This window comes from Camelus dromedarius, chromosome 5 (assembly GCF_036321535.1).
Source record: "Camelus dromedarius isolate mCamDro1 chromosome 5, mCamDro1.pat, whole genome shotgun sequence".
In the NCBI taxonomy this organism is placed as follows: Eukaryota; Metazoa; Chordata; class Mammalia; order Artiodactyla; family Camelidae; genus Camelus; species Camelus dromedarius.
Window position 1 is genome coordinate 93,226,037 of NC_087440.1, and position 23,512 is coordinate 93,249,548.

At 63.6% G+C, this 23,512-nt stretch overlaps 2 protein-coding genes across 4 annotated transcripts; one reads left to right on the forward strand and one right to left on the reverse strand.

Moving 5' to 3' along the window:
- The first annotated feature begins 300 nt into the window (after nucleotides 1–300).
- C5H14orf180 (chromosome 5 C14orf180 homolog) lies at nucleotides 301–9,772 on the forward strand. Of its 3 annotated transcripts, none has more exons than XM_064486318.1 (5): nucleotides 301–542; nucleotides 5,687–5,813; nucleotides 6,569–6,698; nucleotides 8,094–8,129; nucleotides 8,594–9,772. In XM_064486318.1, exons 2-5 carry the CDS (start codon nucleotides 5,703–5,705, stop codon nucleotides 8,821–8,823), a joined length of 507 nt encoding a protein of 168 aa, XP_064342388.1. In that variant the 5' UTR covers nucleotides 301–542; nucleotides 5,687–5,702; the 3' UTR covers nucleotides 8,824–9,772. The 3 variants fall into 3 exon arrangements, with proteins under 3 accessions (XP_064342388.1, XP_010998117.3, XP_064342389.1); XM_010999815.3 differs by having other exon boundaries at nucleotides 301–518; XM_064486319.1 differs by lacking the exon at nucleotides 301–542 and adding an exon at nucleotides 2,109–2,170.
- Nucleotides 9,773–11,474: 1,702 nt separating this feature from the next.
- TMEM179 (transmembrane protein 179) lies at nucleotides 11,475–23,113 on the reverse strand. The gene is made up of 4 exons (XM_010999813.3): nucleotides 22,676–23,113; nucleotides 15,818–15,955; nucleotides 13,983–14,061; nucleotides 11,475–12,643 (listed from the first exon to the last, which is right to left on the reverse strand). Exons 1-4 carry the CDS (start codon nucleotides 22,978–22,980, stop codon nucleotides 12,464–12,466), a joined length of 702 nt encoding a protein of 233 aa, XP_010998115.2. The 5' UTR covers nucleotides 22,981–23,113; the 3' UTR covers nucleotides 11,475–12,463.
- Nucleotides 23,114–23,512: the final 399 nt, after the last annotated feature.

Genomic DNA, 23,512 nt, shown 5'->3' on the forward strand with positions numbered 1-23,512 from the left:
CCCCACCCTCTGCCTCTGCCTCTGTCTCTGATTCCAGCCCTTGTGTTTTCCAAGAGCCGCACAACTCTGGAGCCGGCCTGAGAGGACGCATGCGGGCCTGGAGGGCAGGCAGGAGGTCCCTGACCCTTCTTCTCGTCTGCAGGCCTGGCCTGTGTTCTCAGGGCCTGGGAAACGGCCGCCTCCTCTCCCACTCCGGGGCCGGCGGCCTGTCCTCGGGGTCACTGCTATTTCTGCCAAAGGGGAGAGGTAATTATAGCTCCGCCTTTGCCAGCTGGCCGAGCTCGGCAGCCCTGCAGAGGGGCCTGGGGCGGGGACACAGGCGGCCACGGATCAGCCCCGCAGGCCGGCAAGCTGCGACTCCCGAGCTGAGCAGAGGGGGCCCACCTCTCCAGGGGCAGGAGAGGAGCTGCTGGGCCAGGTGGAGGTGGAGACCGGGCCAGGATCGTGCTGGACGGTGCCCACTGGGGGACGCCACACAGCCTGGCTGGCACTGACCCTCAGACCCGGGCGGGAGCCAGGTGAGAGCCAGCTCAGGGGAACAGGTGAGGCTCACTCCCCATTTGGGAATGAGCCTACTGGAGTGGAGAGATTTCCAACGACGGATGTAGGCGGGACCCTGCCGTGGGCGGTGGGGGGGGGGGGGGGCGGGCAGTGGACAGAGGCCAGGCGAAGCATGCCGTGCGGCCCTGGACAGGGGCTGGGGGCCATCCGCCCCCTTCACCTGGGCCATGAGTTTTCATTGGTGTTCTGGATACGGTGCCAGGCAAACCAGGCAGTCGGTGATGTCAGAGACTGGCCCCCTCAGCACCTCATGCTTCGTCTGTTCAGCAGGGGTGCTGGGTGTACCGAGGGACTTCTAGGCCCCGGGCACTCTGAGCCACTCCCCAGCGGCCAGGCCTGACCCCAGAGCCTCACTGGCCTGTCATCCACCGTTCGCCCAGAGATGAGCCAGCCTTTGGAAGGCACAGGAGCCAGGGTTCTGGGGTTTTGCAGGGGGTGCGGCCAGGATGGCAGGGCAGGGCACTGACACCGCAAGCCATCCCCAGGGGCCCTGCTGAGGGCCAGGCCCTGAGGGAACAGATGTGCTGTTCGGGTCACTGGAGCCCTGGCCACAGCATCTGGGAATCCCCTGAGATGTGGCTCTCTTGCGAGCTGGCTTGCCCACCGTTCACGTGGGGGCACCCCTCCAGCTCAGGACCCAGCTGGCTTGCCCACCGTTCACGTGGGGGCACCCCTCCAGCTCAGGACCCAGCTGGCTTGCCCACCGTTCACGTGGGGGCACCCCTCCAGCTCAGGACCCGTCACTTATTCGGCGCCTACTGTGTGCAGGGCCCCCTGGGAGTTAGGTCTCTATCTTTACAGCACTTTGAGTGGTTGTCAGAACCCAGGGGCTGGAACTCGGGGTGAATGTGGCCAGGGTCTGGGCAGGGTCCAGCTGTTCCCCATCCTCCTGGGGCCTCTCGAGGGCGAGGTCAGCTGCCCCCTGCACCCGGCAGGCACGCAGGCATCACCCGGGCCTGCTGCTGCCCCCCATCCTAGACGCACCCCAGAGACGGGTGGGCCTTGCATCTCAGTGTGGAAAAGGCCTCAGGGGCCATCAGGCCAGGCCCCGCTCTCTGACTCCTCTGCTCCTAGGCTCCCTGCTCTGGGCCAGGAGGCACCAGGCAAGCCCAGCGAGCGGGAGGTCAGCCCAGCAGGGTCACCCCGGAGTCTTCCTCTGGCTGAATTCAGAAGTGGTGTTGTCTGGGGAGCCGCCGGTCTGCTCTGGCTGTGAGCACTGGGCTGGGAGCAGCAGCTGGCCCTCGCTCTGCTCCCCACCTCCCGAGGGGAGGCCACCGTGGGGTGTCCATGGCCCCCCGTCTCCTTTCCCAGCTGAGAAGAGGTGGCATGGCCTGTGGCTTGTGGCCTCAGGCCCCTTAATTCAGCCAGGCTGCTCTGGGCAGGAGGTCAAACACCAGCAGGCCACCAACCCCACAGTGACAGACTCTACGGGGCAGGGCGGTTCAGAGGGCCACGGAGGCCACTGTCCCATGGCTGTAATGGAAACTCCTCTGCTGGCTTGAGAGCGGCCGCAGCTCCGGTTCCCACTCTGCTGGAGGCTCTGCCTGCGGACAGCAGGCCTGTCAGGGGGGCGAGCTCACCCGGAGATGCGGCACCTGCAGGAGCCCAGGTGGGCCGGGCAGCGCGCTGGCGTGTGGCAGTGTGCGCGTGCGAATGTGTGTGCTTGTACGTGCTGCGTGTGTGGTGTGCGTGAGCGTGGAGATACACGTGTGTCAGTGTGCATGTGTGTGGTGTGTGTGTATCAGTGCGTGTGTGTTTATATGTGATGTGTGTGGTGTGTGTACACGTGTACATGGTGTGTGTGTGATGTGTGTGAGTGTGCACGGTGTGTACACCTGTACACGGTGTGTGAGTTGGGGGGAAGGTCCCCATGAGCTCCAGCCTCCTGAGGGAGGTCCGGGCGAGGTTCTCCCACCGTCGTCAGCCAAACGCCCCGGAGGCAGTGTCGCCAGTGACGGGACCGCGGAAGCGCCCTGGCCCAGGCGCAGGGCGGCCCGAGGGCTGCGGGACTTGGCAAGCTCGTTGGTCCCCTGAGTCCGAGGTCCCTCTGGTGGATGAGCACAGGGAGGGTTCGAGGGTCACAGAGCAGGTGTGGGTGCTGAGCCCGGCGTCAGCCATGGCGTCAGAGCCGAGGCGGGGCCCCTGGAGCAGGCCGGGCACGGCAGGGGGGTCTCAGAGAGCCCTGGATGGGACCAAGCCCCGCCAGCAGGCAGCAGGCAGGGGTGGGCATGGGTTGGGGGGCCACGTGGAGTGGGCAGGGTCACGGAGCAGACGGGGCACATGGGGTGGGCAGGGCCCAAGGTGTGGACAGGCTGGCCGTGGGGAGGTGGGAGCCCACGGGGCGATGTCACCAGCAGTGGGGCTGGTGGATGGCAGGACAGGAGGTCAGCCTGAGGCACTGAGCCAGGCGAGAGCCCGCCCAGCCTTCACCCTTGGAGGCCACGGGGAGCCTGGTGGGCTAGGAGGGCTGGGCTGAAAAGACCCCAGGGATGCTGGCACTGTTTTCCAAAGGCTCCAAGGCAAGGTGGGAAGTGAGTGAGGGGAGCACTCAACCAAACCCACCGACTGTCCAGGGCCTTGTGGGCGTGTGGCCCTGGTCAGACCCCTGCTCCTGGAAAGCAGGCTGGAGCTTAAGGCCCCCAGCTGGGCATCCCCCAGGGCCCACCTGGTCTGGGCAGGAGCTCTGGGGGAGGCCTGGGCAGGTCCCGGCCCTTTTGTCTGCCTCTGACCACCTGCCCAGCCAGGCAGGTGCACACCCAGAGACGAGGCTGAGCGCCCTTGTGCCCCAGCCCAAGGGCCGCGGTCTCCCCACCCCCGGGGAAGCAAAGTGTCCCCCTCTAACAGGTCAGAGGCAGTGATCTGAGAAGCCCCACCATCAGGGGCTGTGCCCTCGGCAGTGGAGGGTGTTGCAGAGCGGAGGTGACACTCTGCAGGCCTCAGGCCCGGAGCTATTTTCCACCCTTTATCGCCCATCTGTCACGAGCTGGCCTCAGAGCAAGGGCACTCGTGTTACACGCTGTCCCTGCCAGAGGCCCCAGGGCCTCCTGGCTCCCATACAGGCCCTGTCCTCAGCCGTCCGGCCCGGGGTGGAGGGGGCCCTTAGGGGGAGCGGGCGGGAGCTGGTACCAAGAGCAGCCCTTAAGTCCTGAGGGACCAGAGCCGCACCCTCCCCCTGCGTTACTGGTGGGGAAACTGGGCCCAGGCCGATCGCTCCCACTGCCTGAGGTTACAGAGCCCAGGACCTTGGGCCAGGCCTGGGGGTCGGCAAAGTCCCCGCTTCCTCTCGGCAGAAATGGCGCGCAGTGGAAGTCTGAGCCTAAGCAAGGCTGCCTAGACGAGGCGGGGGTGGCGGCGCGGAGACAGAGGGCCTCCCGGGAACAGAAAGTGGCGAGGCGGAGGCCAGGGCCAGAGCGAGCCCAGGGCGCCCTAGAGGCGCGGGCGCAGGGAGCGCCCCGTAGGGAGAGCTCCCCGTCCGCACGCGACACACTCTGGGCATGGCCGCACCCTCTCCCTGAGCGATGACAGCATTCGCAGATGTGCGCGGGCACTCACACACAGACCCGCGCACGTGTGCGCACAACACCCACTCACGCCAACACGCGTGTGCCGTTACACTCGCACACACGCGGGCACCGCTACGGACATCCCACGCGTGCACTCACACACAGGAGCTCACACAGGTGCGCACACCCTCGCACGTCCCACCACCCCTGGCCTGGGAGGAGGGCCCTGGGCACAGCAGGGGCTCAACAGTCGGAGGGCAGTGGCGTCCCCTCCCCCACGGCTGAGGCTCCAGCCCTGCGGCCCCCGCGTGGGCACCAACTTGTACGCGGCTCCCCTGTGACGCTACTTGCAGTAAAAAGCCTGATGCTGAGACAGCAGGAAATTGCTCCATTTTGAAATAATTGAGCCACCAGCCCGTTATCTCCCAGGTGGACAGAGTCCTCCCCTAACCCGGGCCCTCCTGCAGCCCTCTCCCACCCGGCAGCCCTGCTGGGGGGCCCTGGAGGAGTGTGTCGGACAGTGCCCCTCACTCAGCCCTGATCTCCATCCGCGGGCGCAGGGTCCTTGGGGGATGGATGGTGGGGGCGGGAATGTCCACCAAGGACCCCAGACCGGGGACCCTGGCAGAGCCTAGGGCTGAGGATTGGAGGGGCAGGTGGCTCCGTGCCACCCCTCCCTCGCATGATCGGCGGGGGGTGCGCAGAGGAGACCTGGCAACCCCATCCCTGCCTCCCGCCCCAACAGCTGGGGAAGGCCCAGCCCTCTCTGGCCTCAGTTCCCCCACAGGCACAAGGGGCCGGGTGGGCCCCCGCAGGACTGAGGCTCGACACCTGACCACCTGCACAGATGCTCTAGGGTGCCTGTGCCTTGAGCAGGACTGGGGAGGTCTCAGAAGTGAAGGACCCTTCAAAAACTGTGCAAGAGAATCCACACCAGAGGGGCTGAAATTAGTGAGGAGAGATGGGAAGGACTGCGGTCAAAGTCTCACAGGTGGGGGAGCAGGCAGAGAGGGTACCACCTTACACCTAGTACGCGAGCAATCTGAAATTCGGGGAGAGAGGGAGGGAGAGACAGAGAGAGTCTGCGCAGGACTGAGGGTGAGGGGCAGGCCCCCAGCTGCAGCCCCACACAGTGGGTGGCTGTGACCCTCTGGACGAGCCTGTCCTAGCCCCCACGTGGCCCTGACACAGCCCAGCCCAGGACTCCATCATCCACGCCCTCCAGCGTCCCCCTTAAGGGAGGGAGCAGCGATGTTTACTGCAGCCATATCTACAGCCTCAAAAAATGGCAAGTGACAATAATGAAATGCAAACCTCCTGAACACACCCAATAATGGAGGGTGGCTGTAAATTATGAAATCAGCCCTATGGAATATTATGCAACCATTAAAACTGATAATTAGGAAGACCGGCAGCGGGAGAAGCTGCTGGGGGTCGCAGTTTTGAGCAAGCAGTGCTCCTCTGTGCCGGGAGCACCTCAAAGGAAAGGAAGGCGGTGTCTGCTTGTGGGTGAGGCTGATGGGAGACAGGAAGCCAGCCGGCTTCCCGGGAAGAGTCTCTCCTCCTTTTGTTATTCCTCCGAGGGTGGCTTGTGCAATAAATAACGTCTTTGCTTGTTTTAGGACCATGTTCCAGTAAATGAAGACTGCAGCGCACGCCTTGAGCCCCGACTCCCAGCCAGAGACGCAACATCAGACCAGAAAGGATGAAGAGACGGCTCCAGGCTCACCAATGCCCAGGGCGGGGAGGGTGCGCAGGGACCCGGGGTGCTGGTCTCAGGGCCAGAGCCGAGGGCACTCAGCCCTGGGAGCTGAGGCTCCGCTGCAGGTGGAGAGGGTGACGCAGAAGAGGGACGTGTGGTCCCTGCCGCTTCCTCGGGCTGTCCTCAGCCCCAGGAATCTCGAGAGGGAAGTCGCCAGGTTGGGGGATTAGGGACGTCTGGCAGAGAGGGTCGGAGGCCCCCAGGGTGGGGCACAGCATGACCAAGGGTGCACAGCAGCTGACAAGGCTGAGGGCGGGGGTACAGCACGCAAGGGGCCGGGAGGATGGGCCAGACCGGGAAGTCCCAGCGTCTGGGAAAGGAGGGCAGAGACAGGCAGTGGGAGCCATGGAGGGCTCAGCGTGTCTGGTGCTTCTCGGGCGAAGTCGCCCTGGCAGCACAGGGAGGCGGGTGTTGGGGTGGGGGTGTGGAGAGGGGAGGACGGCGAGGTATCGGGAATGCAGCTAGGTCAGGACGGGGTCCTGGACGAGGGGGCCAGTGGGGACAGCAGGAGAGGGACTGTAAGGGAGGACGGGGGGTCCCCCAAAGAGCAGGTGGGACCCTGACTTCAGGCCTGAGTCCTGTTCTAGCCTCTGAGCTTGCTGCCAACCAGGGCAGATTGCAAACACAGATGTCCCCACCGAGGGGACGGGACAGCCATGAGCTGGGCCTGTCCCCAGCCTCCGGAGGGCCGAGGGGAAGGAACTCACTTCTGCCTGCCTCCCTCTGTTTCCTGCATCCCCAGGAGGGTGACAGGAAGGGCCCCTCCTCAATCCTGAGACGAAGCCGGAGGGAGTGCAGCCGTCGTGGGGCCGAGCCACAGAGAACCACGAGGCGCGTGCACTTCCGGGAGCCCCTGGAGGTGGCCGTCCACTGTAAGAGGAGGGGCGGGTGGACCTGGGGCCAGCGGGGCGGGGGCATACCAGGTCCCAGGACCTAGCAGAGGGCTGTCTGCGGGGGTCACAGCCACCTGCCCTGTCTTCTCAGGTGTAACCCAATAAGCCCGGACCTGTGGGGTCAGTGTGGACACAGAATGACAGTCCACGAAGCAGCAGCTGGCAGGAAAAATATAACACAGCCCTCGCTGTGCCTCATAACACATCCCCACAAACTTAGCAGCTTCAGACAGCCCACACTGACTATCTCAGCGGTCCCACGGGTCAGGGGTCTGGGCAAAGCCGGTCCTCCGCTCAGGGTCTCACAAGGCAGCTATCAAGGTGTCAGCCAGGGCTGGGCCTCTCTGAGGCCCAAGGCCCTATCCCGAGTTCATGGGGCTAGCTACAGAATTCATATCCTCACAGCTGCCCCTTCAAGACCAGCGGCACAGTCTCTCTCTGACCTCCAGATGCTTTCTATGCAGCCCTCACCTGGTTAGGCCAGGCCCACGCAAGGTAGCCTCCCTTTGACTGACTCAGTCCACCGTGGGAATTTCCATCCCAGCTGCAGAGCCCCTTCCCGTCTCCGTGTTCTGTGGGGTAGAAGAAAGCCACAGGCCCCCCCACACAGCAGAGGGGACCACACAGAGGCGAGGACCTGGGGGCATCTTAGACTCTGCTTGCCATAGGCCCCCATAGAGGGTGCTTCCTGAGTCCTGCTGAGTTGTAGATAAAACACTGCCCCTGACACGTGTTAGCGTCTCCCCTGAAAGCCACTGCAACCGTCCTGTCCAGGCCTCCCGCGGAGGTCCTCACCCCAGCTCCTCCCCTGCTCCTCCGGCCTCAGGTCCAGACCTCGCACAGCTCAGCACCCACCCCCAACGGCCCCAGAAGCAGAGACTCAGATGAGGAGTCAGGGACCAGACAGGGACTGGTCTGGCGTCCCCCAGTGAGCTGTGCAGGATGGACCCCTCTGCGAGTGCCAGCCCCTGCTTCCCCCACCCCAGGACCCCCACAGTCTCCTCCTTCCAGGCTGCTGCAGGGGTACCACACCCCCACTCCCACCGGGCCCCCAGAAGGCTCTGAGAGCAGCGCCCAGAGTCTTGGGACCCCACATTCTGGCAGCTGGCATCTGAAGCAGTGAGACTGGCAGAACCCTGGGTGGCGCCTGGCAGACTGTCCAGCCAAGGGGTGGGGACAGCCTGACCAGGTCAGAACCTGCAGGAGCTTAGGTCTCCATCTGTAAAGCAGGGCAGCTGTATCTGACACGGCCATCTTGGGGTCTTTAGGGAGGGTGGGATGAGAGCAGAGGCCTTGGGGGCTTGGCTGGCTGAGCAGCGTGCCCTCTGGGAGGGGAGCCTCCCTGCCCGACCCCACTGTCTCTCTCCTCCCCAGACATCGCAGGCAGGGAGCCCACCGCCGACAACCAGGGTAAGTCACAAGCCCTTGCCCCGCGTCCCCCAGGCCCTCCCCCACATGCATGCCCAGTGCAGCCCCGGCCCCACGCCGCCCTCAAAGCCACACCCCCAGCAGAGCCGCTCGTCAGGGGCCCCTGATGGACGTGGGTGGACAACAGAACCCCTTGGTGTGCCATCTGCCCCCCAATTCCTTCCCTGAGGGAGGGCACAGGGGCAGGACCAGCGGGAGGCCCTTGCTGCAAGGAGGCCACCGGCCCGGGCGGGGACAGGGAGGCCCATGGCCGTGGGGACCTGGGAAGTCATCCCAGGGGCCCTGCCCAGTGGGCAGCACCAAGGCGCCATCCTCGGGGTCAGCCTTGCTCTCCCTACAGCCTCCCCGCCGGCCCTTCAGGGAGGAGGGCGCCCGTGGGGTCCCCCCCAGAGCTGGGGAGGTCAGGCCTGTGGGTCGGGCTCACCCCAGCCCCCCTTGGCCCCCAGGGCCTGGTCGGCCCCAGCCCTGGCCCCGGCCCCGGCCCCGGCCCCGCGGCGGCGCCCTGCTCCTGCGGCTGACCGTGTGCGTCCTGCTGCTGCTGGTGCTGGGCCTGTACCTGGGCCGGGCCAAGACCATCTCGCTGGCCCTGGAGGGCCTCCGGGCCCGGCTCCTCGTCCTGCTCCTGCGCCTGCGGCTCGCGGCCCTGGAGTGCTGGCGCTGCCTCCTACGGCTCTGACGGCCCCGGGAGGGGGGCCGGGCTGCAGGGGAGAGCCCCCAGGGCGGGTCGGGGCTTCCAGGCAGGGGTCCTGACTCCTAGAGATTGAGGGGCTGCTGCAGGCAGGCCCACTAGGAAAAGGGGGGCCCCGGCTGGAGATCAGTTGTGGGGTGCACAGCCTCGGGACTGTAGCAGGCGGCCCCCGACTCCAGTCAGCCCCCTCCTATTTCCACATGTTGGGGTTCACTGGGAGGTTTTCTGGGAAAAAGAATTCTACCACTAAAACTTGGGGACCTGTGCACTCCGGAGACCCCTTGGGCCCCTCCCTCCCCCCAACAGGAAATCCTGGTGCCCTTGGGCCTGGCCTGGGTGTGGCCATGTGCAGTCCCTTAAGGACGGGGACCCTCTCCCTGTATCTGGGGGACCCCTAGGAGAGGTAAAACCAGCTTTTTTTGCTTAGACGCTGGTGGCCCAGACCCCAAAACTGCATTGGGAGAGGCCAGTCTGGTTGCTGGGGTGGGGGAGCCACACACAGGCTGGGTCCCAGCACCCCAATCTTGTCTGAAGCCTGCACTAGACCCAAGAACCTGGGGTCCCCTCACACCCGAGGGGACGTGTCCTGCCCAGCTCCTACCCCGCGTCCTGCCCGGATGTGTGGAGCTGGGAGGGGACGTAGAAGGGCCGAGACGCCATCTGTGCCCAGATCCCGGCCGGCGCAGCACCAGCTGCAGGGCCCATGAGTCCCGGGACTGTGTAGACACCGTGTCATCGCCTGCGCAGCAAGGCATGGAGTGGGGGCCTGAGCAAAGCTGGGAGGCCCGGGGTCAGACACCAGGAGGGACCTCCGGGGACCCTTCAGACGAGTGTCCCCATGGCGGCCAGTGCCGGGCTGCCCCTGCCTTGGGTTGTTCTCTAAGCGTCTGTCCCCACGACTTAAGTGGGGAGACACTGATTTTCTATTAAAACACGTTGCCACCTCTTTCAGTCTGGAGATTTGTACCCAAAGGGGGGACATGGGGACTGATTTACTGTGGGTAGAGGTGGGGACGCTGGGCAAACCATCGCCTCTGGGCCTCAGGGGCCAGGGCTGCGGTCTCCAGGGTCCCTTCTGACTTCACAATTCGGGGAGGCCAGAGCGGGGAGCCCAGCAAAGACTGAGTCCCAGCACCCCCACTTTTAGGAGCAGAGGCCAAGAGGGACCACGGTGGGGGCTCCCCTGGCCCTCGGGGACCATCATTACCACCCCCTATACATACCAGCCCACCCACCCCAGACCCCGCCTCATCTCACCCCACCCCCCGAAGAGTACGGGCAGGTTTCTGCCCCATAATCCAGATGGGGAAACCAAGGCTCCGAGAGGTCAGGTCATGTGTGTGAGCCCACGGGGGCAGGCGCAGGCCTCAGGCTCAGCCCCCTTCAGCCCTGGGCCGGTCGGGAAAGCCCCCTGGAGGGCGGCTGGCCTCCTCAGTGCCCTGCAGTGAGGGATGCGGCAGCCCCCTCTTGTCAGCCCCCTGCCCTCAGCTAAGGGTGCATTCACTGCAAAGACGTGCTCAGCTCTGGAGGGTCCACGAGGCCATGACCCTTGTTGCTTCTGGAAAAATATTGTTCGAGGCGTACACCACAACCCCAAGAATTCTGAAATTTGTCAACATCCTCACACCCACGAGATCACGCCAGGAAGCAGCCAGGACGGAGCCCACCAGGAAGCGTGCGGATGGGAGGGTACCAGGAGGCCAAACCGAGTTCCTAGAAGTTTCTGCAACTCCAGAAACAAACACAGAAGGCAGTGTTTCAAGTTTTAAATCTCAAACAATGAAAACAAGGCAATCTGAAGATGCAGAAAAGATGGCCACAGAGAAGCGAGACAGGCCCCACGACGATCAGTTAGAGGTTCAGGTGTTTCTGTTTTTATTTGCACTTTGAGAAAGAGATGCATTTAGGTTTAAGGATATTTACTTTCCGCTTAGCCGGAAGCAGAGTGGAAGCAGGACACCTGCTGTCAAACAGCAGTGGGGTGGGGGACGCAAGGCAGCGTCAAAGAGGTCCGGGGGGCCACTCAGGAGCCTGGCGGCAGCCCGCCCTCCCTGTCCAGCCCTGGAGGGCCTCCCCAGCCCACTGCATGGGCGCACAGCTCCTGTCCCAGTAGCCCTCCTGGGGCCAGTTCTGCCTCTCCTGGAAGCCCCCCGGGGTGGGGATGTCTGGGGGTGCCAGGTGCAGCCAGCCTGAGACAGCCCCAGTGTCTGCAACAGCCCCGCCCTGCAGGTGGCCTTGTGGGGAAGTGGACTCAGGTCTCTGCTAGCCTGACCGAGGGGCTGCCCAGACCGACTCTGGGCAATCCACGAATGCCAAGGGCAGACTCAAACCTGCAGCAGACCCTCAGTTCCAGAAGCCCACATCCCATCCCTGCTCCGTCCAGGGCCCAGGTGGCTGCTGCCTGATGGGGGACCAGGCAGACGAGGAGCTCTCAGGGGCGGACAACATCCCCACAGCTGGTGGACTAGGCTGGGCAGGTCTCTTTAGAGCCTCAGCAACTGTCAAAACACCTCCCCCCAGGACCCCGCCCAGAATAGGGCCAGGTCCCGGGACCAGACCTTCAGAGATGCCAGGAACCTCAGCTGCCCTGAACCCAAGCCCCACCCACCCACCCTCCCAAGATGCCAGGCAAGCAGCATCACGACAAGTGATCTGCAGCCTCGCTTCCCGGACGCAGGCTGCCCCCTACCCCGGCATCTCAACCCAGGCCCAGACCGGAGGCCTCTGGAGGCTCCGTGCCCCCACCCCCCTCTCTGGGGGACCAAACTAGTCGCTGGCAGTGAGAGCCATTGATGTGGGGAGCAAACCAGAGCACGAGGGCCAGCCCAGAAAGCCAAAATAGTTGACTGAGCCCCAGGGAGGGTGGGATGGGCTTTTACACCTTGGGCCCCTCCCCCTCCCCCTCTCGCTCCTGGACAGGACACAGGAGACAGTGCGCAGGTGCGGAAGGGGAGGAGGGGGGTCCACAGCCAAGCACGAGTTCCTCACCACTGAGCCCCAGGTTCCCAGTTCCCCTCGCTCGTCCTTCACTGGCCACTGGGGGACAGGGTTGTGCCCTTGGGGCCTCCTGAGATGGGAGGGCAGCCCCTCCTCTGGGGTGCTGGGGGCGCTGGGGGCACCCTGTGGACAAGTTGTGCAGGGAGCTGCCTGATGCACACACCGCATGTCCTGGCCGCTCCGGTCTCCACCCACACGCATACTCCCACACACCTGTGCATGAGCACACCCACGTGCACACTCTCACGTGCACATGCACACACCCACATGCACACACACTCACCCTTCCCATGCAGACCCACGCTCACACGCGTGCTCACGCGTGCACACACCGATCACTATGCACGCACACCACACACATATCCACACCCTCACGTGACCTCACAGGTACAGACATCCGCGGTGGCACCTGCCTCCCCCACCCCCTGAGAGACGATGCCCCCAACACCCAGAGGGCAGCCCTCACCCCTGTCAGCCGCCATGCTCGTGGTAGGGATGGGGTGCCCGGGAGGGCGGGTCACGCAATGCGTACAGGGCTGGGGGGAGACATGCAAGGCAAGGCGGGGCTGGGCAGAGCCCTGGTCCCTGCCCCGGGGCAAGCCGCGGGCCCCCCGGGGCCCGCCCGCCACGCCTAGATGACAGCGCTCCTCTCATCCTGGAAGGTGGTGCGGGAGGCCGGCCTGGCCAGCAGCAGCTCCTTCTCGTGGACCAGGTTGTCCAGCAGGTCCTCCTGGCGGTAGTTGTGGTAGACTTTCAGGAAGGCCAGGACGGTGATGGCCAGCCAGGCCAGCCACGAGGCCCAGAGGCCGAACTGCAGAGGGCAGAGGGCAGAGGGCAGTGTCGGGGGCCGGCCAGACTCAGTGTTCACCGCTCGGCGCACCCCCGCCTGCCCCTCGGGAAAAGGACATGACCCGCTGGGCGAGGGATGAGCTGCTGCAGGGACGATGGGGACGTCACCCCGGGTGGGGGCCCAGGAGGAGCTGCAGCCGGCTCAGCGCCACCGAGAGCTTGTTCCCTCCCGAATGGGGCTCCTCCACTCGCTGGAACAAATTGACCTTTATCTGCTGTTTCCAAACAGTTGAAGGGGAAACAATTTAATCAGAATCAGGCTCCAGCCGCAATTAAACTAACTGGTTGGAGGGTATTTGTCATCAGACCCAGCTCGCACCTTCCTTAATCTAATTGGCACAAATTAGGGCTGGAGCATTTCCCACTAAATTTGTGTGAAGCTGTCTCTGGCAGTTTCCGCTCATCTTAGCAAAGAAGTTTTACACCCAGACGACATCCAGCCACCCCCCCCTCCAAGAAGGCTTCTCGTCTTGGAAAGAGTCCCCAGACCAGCCACTGGCCAGTGCGGGTCCAGAAGTGAACCTGGGTGCTGGCAGGCCCTGCTCGGCGCTGAAAGGACCCACTCCTGCCCGGGCGCTCTGCCGTCAGTGCCATCAGGGTCAGATGTGGATTTCAAGGGACAGGCCCTCTTTGACCACATGTCCTGATACGCCTGTGCTCCAGCAGGTGGGGTCCCCAGAGTTGCCCCGTGGCCTCCTGGGGGGCAGGGCTGAAGGAGGAGGGTCTCCCCCCCAACCCGCAGTGGCTGGGGATGCCACCAAATGCACAGGCTGGGCCTCCTCCTGGGACACGCTTCATCAGACACCGCTGGGGAGTCGCTGTGAGCCCTCGAGCGTCTGTCTGAGGGCGCACATGGTGCCAGGACCAGAACCCAGACCCCCGGCCCCCGGCAGACCCAGCATGACACCTGGGTTCCTTTCTGGCACCATCAGGCCCAGGGCACTCCCTCACTCCACGGCCTCCTCACTGCTTAGGTCATGCTGTTTGCTCCTCCTAGGACATCCTGCACCCCAACTCTCCCCACCCTCCTGCAACAACCCCTCTCAGTCTCCAAGATCCAGCCCTCCTCCGGGAAGCCTGCCTGACTGCTCCCCCAGCATAGCGCTCACTCAGCTGCACCTCCTCAGCCTGGCACCATCCTTAACTACAATCTGTTTCCTCCCCCGATGGGGGTTTGGGGCTGGGCTGTGCACACAGTTTATGTTCAGCAGTGAATGGCCCCCTCCCCAACAATACCTCTCTCTCCCACCAGGGCGGCCCCACCCACCTGGAAGCCCCACCCACCTGGAAGCCCCACCCACCTGGGCAACGGCAAACTGGTCATAGAAGGCAGAGTTGTCCACGTTCAGCTCCAAGTCGATGTCCTGGAGCTCTTCGCAGCTGAAACGGCAAGTCGCGGGGGTGGGAGTTGACTGCGGGCCACAAAGCATGGGGAGCAGTGGAGCATCACCCACTAATGGTGAGGGGCTGTCCCCAAGGTGGGGCAAACAGGGAGACTCAATGCCCTCTCCGTGGAGCCAGGAACCTGCAAACGCAGCCCCCATCTGGCCTTGGACCACAGGGGACACCAGCGCCAGCCTCCGCTCTCCTGGAGACTCTGGCCCTGGCCCCACTGCCCCACAGCACTGCAGAGTCAGGGGCTTCCAAAGCAGGGGTGAGGGGTGCTACTCTAGCTCCCGGGTCCCCAGACTGAGCTGCACAGTGGCCAACGGGAGCCCTGTGGGCACCCATGGGGGCAGCACCCCCCCAACCTGCTCGCCCTTCACCTCCTGGGGCTGGAAGCACAGGCCAACAGAACCAGTGGGGACAAGCAGGGCAAACCACAAGACCCTAGTGACCTCCATAGACCCCCTGTCCCTGAGCAGGCCAGGTTGGGCTGGGCCGCAGAAGCCTGGAATGAATGAGGCCTGGGCTTAGGGGCCTGTAGCATTGCGAGATGTCAGGACACATTAACGGGAGCATGATGCCCAGAGAGAGGGAGGCCAGAGGCCCAGGCACGCTCTGGAAGGGGCAGCAGGATGGGGCTGAAGGGCTGGAAATGGTGTTTGTGACAGTGAAGAAACTCGTGGCATCTTTCTGGAGAAGCCCGTGGCCACACCCAGGGGCCTGCCCACGCTCTGAGGGCCCTCAGGGCTGAGGGAGCAGGTGGCTGGGGCCCAGCTGGGAGGGCTCAGCTCCACATGGGCGAGACCCCGCCCCACAGAGGGGCTGCCTTGGGTGCGGACCCCGAAGCAGCTACCCACCCAGGGTGCTCAAAGGTCCCTCTGTTGTGTGCCCCAGGCTTCCGCAGAGGCCCCTCGGGGGCCCCCGGGGTGGACATGCAGGATAAGCGGGTATGGTCCCCCCAACCCCCACCCATTTTGGCTCTTTTGTCCATTTTATTCATTGAGGTTCCAGGTCTGCTTTTGCTTAAGGAAAGAATCTGGAGCCTCTGGAAGAGGTGACCCCAGGGTCCCTGCCTTTCCAGGGGCCTGGCCTGGGGCACTGGACGATGCCTCTTAGGGCTGGGCAGTGGAGAGCCCTACGCCGGGGACCAGGCAGTCCCTGGGCTCCACCTCGGGCCACCCCCAAGCCAGAGATGGCCCCTCTCAGGGCCCAGCGCAGTCGTCCTGGCTCCAGAGGCCTCTGTCCTCAACCCCCTCTGACCAGAAGCTTCTGCTCCTGTCCCTTCCTTCACCACCCCTGTCACCTCCACCCCCATCTTCCAAGCCCTCAGGGACCAAAGCCCCCAGTTACCGCCCCCGGGCCCAGGCCTCTGCCTCCTACAGCAGTGCAGAGTCGGGTCTCCAGGGCCGTCCACTGCGTGGCCACGTGTAAACTTCTGGGACCTGGCATCCACTCACATGCCAGCAATGTTGGGGCCGCTGGAATCTCTGACCTCCTGGGCCTCCATCCCTCACCCTGGATCCACCCCCAGGGCTCTTGAGGGCCCTGCTTCTGTGTGAGGCTCAGGGTCCCTGAACTGGGAAGGGGGTCAAGGGGGAGGGCCCCAGGGAAGGGCTGGCCAGGTGTGCACAGGTGGGGCACAGGTGGGGACACAAGTGGGATGAGCGAAGCTGTGGGCTCAGTGGGGGGGCAGGCAGGTTCATGCAGGAAGACATCGTCCAGGAAGTGGTGGGCAGGGCCCAGGGCACACCTGTGGGGCACGGTGCCCTTCTCCGTGATGGCGTCGCACCACATGGTAAAGCCCACGCTCACGATGGTGCTGGCGATGAAGACAAGGAAGACCACGAAGGCGCTGACCAGCAGGTTCAGGAAGGCGTAGAGGAAGGAGCTGCAGTGAAGGCGGGGGTGGGGGAGGACACTGAGCGCCACACCAGATCCACCACGCCCCTGCAGGACCAGGACCCTCAGGTTTCCAGCAGGGGTCTGGGCCCCTGGTGAAGGGGCGAGGCCACCAGGGGCCACTTCCCCTCCTGCAGCTTCCCCTGCCCCTGCAGTCCCCTGTGCTGGCTCGGGCCCCCCACCCCATCCTCCCCAAGCCTGGGGGCAGGAGCGCTGTCAGCATCCTACAGGGGAGGTGGGGCCACTGTTCAAACCCAAGGCCACTCGGTTCCAAAGACTGGGATCCAGCACACGTGCTGAAAAGGCCAGACAGCTTTTCAAGGTGGACCCCCCTGGCAGTCATCCTTCACGGCCATGTGGCCACTCGGTCATCAACGCAGTGGGCCTGGACCTGCACTGGGGCTGTGTGACCCTGCTCTGATTTCTCCACTGAAGCCTGAAAGGCCAAGGAGTGACCAGGGCGGGTGCATGGGGGACCCAGGAGGCTGGGTCGCAAGGGCAGACCTAGCTTGGGGCCAGCCAGGGCCTCTCTGGGGTCCACACAGGAATGACCCCCACTGGGGTGCTTTCAGAGGGCAATGTGTGCTCTCTGACAGCACGAGGAAGGATACACGTGGCCAGACACTCACCCACCCCACCAGACTCTCCTGCCTGCCTGCAAGCATCCACTACCCCGCCATCTCTGAATCTCCCCTCAGATTCAGAGTCCTATGTGAGAGCAGGTGGCTGAGCTGAGGCTGGGGTGGGGACACAGGACTGTCCCACGGGATGCGGGCCAGAGGGGAACCCCGTCAGGTGGGATGGCAGCCCAGGCCCTCCTCGAACCTGCCAGCAGATTTGATGTGAGCATCAGTGCTTTCAGTTTGTCAAGTCTGAGGGAGCTGATCGACCAAATCTGGCTTCACGGTGAACATTTACTAAAGAAGGTGTCAGCTGGAATCTCAGCCAGGAAAACATCCAGGTCACTGTCACTGGACGTGGTAACCACAGGCCGAGGCCAAGCCAGGATGCGTGCATTTCTCCTGCCTCCGATCTCCTTCTCTGGTTTATCCACCACTGGACAGGCACCTTTGAGCATCCACCCACCCACCCATGCTGGGGCCCGAGGACAAAGAAACAAGGACACCAGCCCAGGAGGTGCCTCAGCCGATGGGCGGAGGATAAACCGAGGTCACCAGTGCCCAACTCGCAGCACGAGTGGTGGCAGGAACCGTCTGTGTCTCTGGGGAAAGATCCCACAGGCCTGTCGTCAGCATAAGCTCGCCTGCACTCACGGGGCACCCGTGGTCCTCGCCCAGCTCCGTGTCAAGGTTGTGGGTTTACTGTGCTTGAGTCTGGGCGCTGCCCACGCCCTGTGGTGGTTCATCGTGTGAGGGAGGGCGTTCCTGCTGCCGGAACCAGATCACGGGGGCTGCTGTCTCCCTCCCATCCTCCGCCGGGGGAGCCAGCCTGAGTCACAACAGCAATGACCTCTCTCCCTGGATCCTGGCTGAGTTCAGGCAACGGGGTCCCGGTGGGGACAGGAGGGTGGGAAGAGAGGGAGTGAGTTCACCCCCACCCTCCAGGGGGCTGCGTGGGCCAGCTGTGTCCCTCCACCAAAGGTCCACATTCCCCTCTAGGTGGCCTCTTCCTCATAACCCTCCCTGCCCGGTCCCTCAGCCCACACCTGGCCCCGCTCTGGCCCTCTGGCTGTCCTCGCTTGGGCGGCCATCCTTCTCCGGCCAGGACCCTGACAGACACAGTTCTGAACTACAGAACATCCGTCCCTGGGCCCTTGAAGCAGCGGTCAGGGGTCAACAGTTATAAAGAGGGGTTCGTTACAGCCCCCCAGAAGCCGTAACCAGGCGCAGCTGGGTGTCACACCCCCCCAGCCCCTCTGCCAGTTGCGTGACCTTTACTCTGGGGCCCTTGATTTCTTCCTCTAGAGGACAATTGGATAATGAGGGCCCTCCACCCCGAGTCACAGTGGGAACTGGGAGCCGGTGTGGGCGGAGGGCGGGGGGGCTGCCGGGCTGCTCACGAGCCCCCACTCCGCCCCAGGAGGGACGAGGCCCGCTGCCCAGGCCCGCACAGGCCTGCTGCTCTCTGAGCCTCACACCAGATGTGCTCGAGCCCTGGGGCTGGAGCCGGGGTCCTGTGGGAGCCGGGGATGTGGGAGGGGGTTGGAGGGGCTGCTGAGTCACCTCAGGAACCAGACTTGCAGGCTGGATTGGCGCCAGCTGTGCCCCCTGTGGGGCAGTGTGAGGCCCAGCGGGGCTCAGGGATGCTGGAAGGCCCAGTCCCCCGGAGCCCCATTTCCTGGGAGCTGGTGCCCCGAGGAAACAGAGGTTACCCAGAGCCTACACCCCGACACCTCCAGTCAGAGAGCACGGCGGTCCTTGGGAGTCGGACGGAGTGGGAGAGACTAGCTTCCACAGACAGAGCAAAGAAGCAGGTGGCTCTTGGCACAGAAGTTCAGCCGGTTCCCTGGGTGCCCTCCAGCTGCTGGCAGCCCTCTGCCGTTCCCTCAAGCATCCCATCCCCGGCAGGCCTCCTGGGGGAGGGATGGTCAGGGAGCAGAGAGCAGTGGGCGGGCCACCCACCCCGGGCCAGGTCCTGCTCCCTCTTCTGGGGGAGGGGCTGCAGCTGTCACATTCTGTCCCGAATTCCAGAGGCGCACGCAGGACTCCTCATTCCCTACGTGGATGGAAGCTCCCTCAGGGTACCCCAGCACGGAAGGCCTGGGTCACAGTGGGCCTGCTGCAGAGCTGCTCCTGCCCATCTCCAGAGAAGGTTTGCAACACAGCCTCTGAGAGCTGGAAACCCCAGACAGTCCTGCCGCATGCCTATTAAATGGGCACAATTTGTGGGTCTCTATCCCACGAGATGGGGAGGGGCACCGTCCTTGGGTCACCAGCATCTCACAGCCTCCTCCTCATCTCGTTGGTTTCTGGTCAGTTTCCTGGGCATCTGCTTGGGCTTTGCAGTTTTGAAGAATCGGGTGTGTGCAGAGCCTCATTTGGCCCCGGCCCTCCAGAGTTCACTACACCACTTCCGTTCCCTCCCTCCCAGAGGACAGGCCAGGGCAGCCGTCAGGAATGGGAGCCCGGCACACACAGGGTTAACTCCATCTTCCTCCTGTCACTTCTCAGGGTGCCCTGCCTGGATGTGCCGTCTCCATGGCGACAGGGATCCTGGGAAGCCCTGGGAGCGATTTGCAGGCAGAGGGACACGTGTTGGCAGGCAGATGGGTTGTTTTAACCCAGTGCTCCCCAGCCATCAATCACAAACCACTGCCACCTGGACAGCCAAGCTGCCCCAGGCCCCCAGGTCCCCAGGCCCCCATCCCTGAGACTCCCCCTCATTTCTCCATGGCCAGAAACGGCCAGCACCCCAGGAAGCCACAGGTGCCACTGACTCTCCAGTCAGCAACCAGGATGATGTCCCCCCTGGGCGAAAAGCCCTTCACACCGCATGGCACAAGCCATCGGGGTCCCCACTCTGCTCAGGGACACACCCTGCACAAGGAGGGAGCTGGCACCATGGACAGTGCCTGACACATGAGCTCGAGACTCAGCCATGAGGAAGAGTAGGGCTCCACCCGTGGTCTCAGTGAGGGTCCCAGATGGGCTCTGAAGTTAGTTGCACACAGGCAGGGCCCGCTAAAAACCCAAGTCTGACAAGGGCAGTGATGTCTTCCGTGGGTTGAGCATCCAGTGGCCCTCGGTGGCCCTGAGAGCCCTTTCCATCACACGGGCTCTCTCTGCCGGCCCTCCCCAGCCTCCTGCTGTCCCGAGTCCCCTCACTGACCTGGCGCCTGCCTGCCTGCCTGGTCTATACAGCTTGACCAACAATAGGACGGGAATTGGCTGCCCTCAGCTGATCATCCTGCTGGTGGCTGGCTGACATCGCAAGCCCGGAGGGCTGACCCCTCGGCCAGACAGTGAATCTGCAAAGCACCAGGAGAGGCTCTGTGAAGCAGGATGCAGGAATCTTTCTGTCAGTCATTCAACAATCGCTAATTTGGTGACTCCTGTGCACCATGCCCTGTCCATGCCTTGAGCATAAAGGGTGAATAAGGAGTACATCCACCCAGGTCCCCGCAGATGGATAGCCACAAGGGGATGACCTGATCCTACCACCAGAACTAAGATGAAGGGATGACACTTTGAACAGATGTCATCACAGCTGATTGACTTCCAACTGGATTGTGTGGTGGACAAGGTGGGGGGCAGGCAGCTGCACCACCACGTGGTCCTGGCCAGTAATTCTGATGGCCAAGAAGGACATTCAGCAGCAGATGTCCCTGGGGAGGAGAAGGCTGGCCCCATGTTGGCTGCCATGATGGAAGCTGGACAGCAGCCATCAGTGGTGGGACATGTGAGCCCCTGGTATGGATGCAGAAGGACAGAAGACCAGAAAGTTTCTCCCAACAAGGGAATGGGCACAGGAGGCACAAACACTCCCAAGCCTCAGCTTTCTATCTGTGAAATGGAGATGGGGATGGTTTCACAGAGCTGATGGGCAGCTCCGGTGAGATGAAAAGACAGAAGCTGTCCCTAGGTCTGCTGCCCAATTTGTGTGAAATGGACAGCCCTGTGTGTCCAGGACTCCTTTCCTGAAGGCTCTGGGACTCTTAGCTCCCCCTGGCCTGCTCCCAGCCTCTGGTGGCCTCTCTGAAATCTCACATTGCTCACAACCACAAGGGCTGGGCCTCACCTAGAGAGCTGCTTCTGCGTCCTTGCCAGGTATGCTAGGTAGACACTGAACGCCTTGAGGCCACTTGTCTTGTAGGAACAAGCTGGCATGGTGGACATGAGCTGATGGCCAAACCATGGCCCCCACAAGGCCTGTGCCCACCCCCCTCAGCTTCCCAGACTGCAGGGCTGTCATCGCACCCCACCTGCTGGCTGTCCCTCCTCTCCCTCAGACCCTGCCTGGTAATCAGAGATGCTTCTCCAGGCCCGATCTGTGCTGCAGACACTGTCTGGGTAACGCCTGGGCTTGGCAATATGGGTGCCGATGACGGTCCCGCAGGACACCAGCCATCGGGCTCACCCCGGGCAGACCTCCTGCTCCATAGCACCTGAGGCCTCCCTGGGCTGACACGTGGCTTCTGCAGACCCCTAGTCTGGAACCTCAGTGCAGTGGGTTGAATTGCACCCACCAAGTCTTCACCCCCATTCTTATACTAACCTGGGAATGAGAACTTACTTGGAATAGGGTCTTTGCAGGTGTCATTAAGCTACAGACCTCAGGACGAGGTCACCCAGGATTTAGGATGAGCCCGAAATCTAGTGACTGGTGTCCTTATGAGAAGAAAAGGAAGGACAGAGGAGAGGCCATGTGAAGACAGAGACAGAGATCGGAGTGATAAAGGCCCCAGCCGAGGAGCAAGGGCTGCAGGCAGCCACCGGAGGTTAGGAAGATGCCTGGAAAGGATTTTCCCTCCAGAGAGAACCAGTCCTGCCCACACCTTGACTTTGGACTTCTGGCCTCAGAACTGCGAGAGAATACATTGCTTTAAGCCGCCAGCTTGCGGCACTGTGTTACAGGAGCCCAAGAAGCCTGTCCGTGTGGGTTGCTGGGGCTTCGCCCCTCCTCACGGGGTCTGCCCCAGGCCCCCTACCCCACACAGCCTTGGCTGTGCCTCTCCTCTTCATTCTGCAGCTCCCTTCCTCTCTCCAGCCCCTCTTTCCACTGGGCCAGAGCCAAGCTGAGAGCTCTCAGGAGGCCCCGCCTCCCCACACCCTCGGAGCCCTCCTGCCTCCCTAAAAGGAGGGGAAAGCCACTAAAGACTGCCAATAGCTGATGGATGGGGGTGAGAGTGGGGCTGAGTTTGGGAGAAGGCCTGGACTTCCCATGTGGATGTGAGGGCAGGTGACAGGCAAGAATAGCCTCCCAGGACCTCTGCAGGAGCCTTGGCTGCCGCAGGATACAGCGACCCACTGCCCGGGCATGGGTGGGGCCACAGAGGGTCCCACGGGGGTGGAGGCCCATGGAGCGCTACTGGCTGAGGACCCCGCCTCAGGGAACCACATCCCACTCTCTCACGAACTAGTGCCAGGCGAGGAAAAGGTGACGAGGAAAATGGAGGCCAGGAGGAAAGGGGGCTTGTGAGGAAAGGACAGGACAGGACTTCACACACCTGCTGCTCCCTGTCCTGCATCCCCCACAGGTGTGAGAGCTAGAGGTGGGCCTCGAGGGGCTTCCCTCTGGCTTTCCTCCTCCGTCACCCTTCCCAGGACGATGGGGATGAGGGGAGGATTCCCAGGAAGCGTGGTAGCCACCTGCCTGCCTGGTCCCTCCCTATCCAGCGCAGGTGGGAGCAGGCCCCAACCCGGGTGGGAGCTGTCCGCGGTGCTGACGGGTGTGGGCCCGGCGGAGCCAGCCAGGGAGGTCCGAGTGGGCTCCGGGGTGACGGTGCAAAATTTGCACCGGAGGCGTGTATGGTGATGAGCACTTGGGGAGGGAAGCACTGGCCCTGCACGGAGAACGGGTGATCGTCATTGTCCCTGGGTTCTGCATGTAGACAAAGGGCAGTTTGCGTGAAAGTGGTGAGGGTCCAAAGTTGCTATTTTCTGGCCTCTGAGAACCCGGGAAGGTGGAAGGACTCACACTCCTCCTTGGGGGAGGAGAGTCTGGGGGCGCTGTGGGCACAGAATGGGCGCCGTGTCCGAGGCGAGGGCTGCGTCTGTCGGAGCAGGGCGGCCGCGAGGCCCCCACTTACCCCTCGTGTCCTTTGCAGAGGAAGAAGAGCGTGCGCCAGGCGTGCGCGGCGGCGAGCAGCAGCGAGAGGAGGCTGGCGAGCAGGCTGAAGCGGCAGGCGGCCGGCGGGCCCCACTCCTGCACCGTGAAGCGCTCGCGCTCCTGCACCGTCAGGTTGGCGCTCAGCCACATGCCCTCGGTGAAGAGCAGGCAGCGGCCGCGGAAGTCGTGGCCGTTCTCGGACAGCGGCACCACCACCACGAAGCTGAACAGGAAGGCCAAGAAGTAGCAGACGCACTGAGCGAAGAGGAAATTGTTGAGCGCCATGGCCGGGACAAGCGGGCCGAGGATGCAGCCGGAGGAGGCCGCAGGGCCGATCTGGCGACACGGGGCGAGGGGCGCGGCCCGGGAGCAGAGGCCGCGGGTGTCTCCCCGCTCCGCGCGCAGGCCAGGCCGGAGCCGCGCGGGAGGCTGCGCAGTGGCGGCGCCGGCGGGTCCTGCGCACCCCGCCCGGGACGCGTGCGCATCGGCCAAGCGCGGGCCGCCCCTAGGGTCAGCACCACGGACAGCTACCGGCGGGCGGGGGAAGGGGGCAAAGGACAGTGGGTGGTGCGGGCCACGCCAGAGACAGGGTGCGCCGTGCAGAAGCAGAATTTCCGGAAACCAAGAGAGGGACGGGGAATATTGCTGCATCAGCTCATCCAGCCTCGACTCTGTGCCATTAACGGTACCAGTGTCGGCCTGGCTTAGGATGGTTCCCGTGTCCCCGGGTCTCCCAATAACGCTAAGGAAAGGAGTCTAGGAGAGAGATGTCCAGAGGGAAGTCTCCAAGATGCCCACAGTGAGAGGTGGGAGTGAG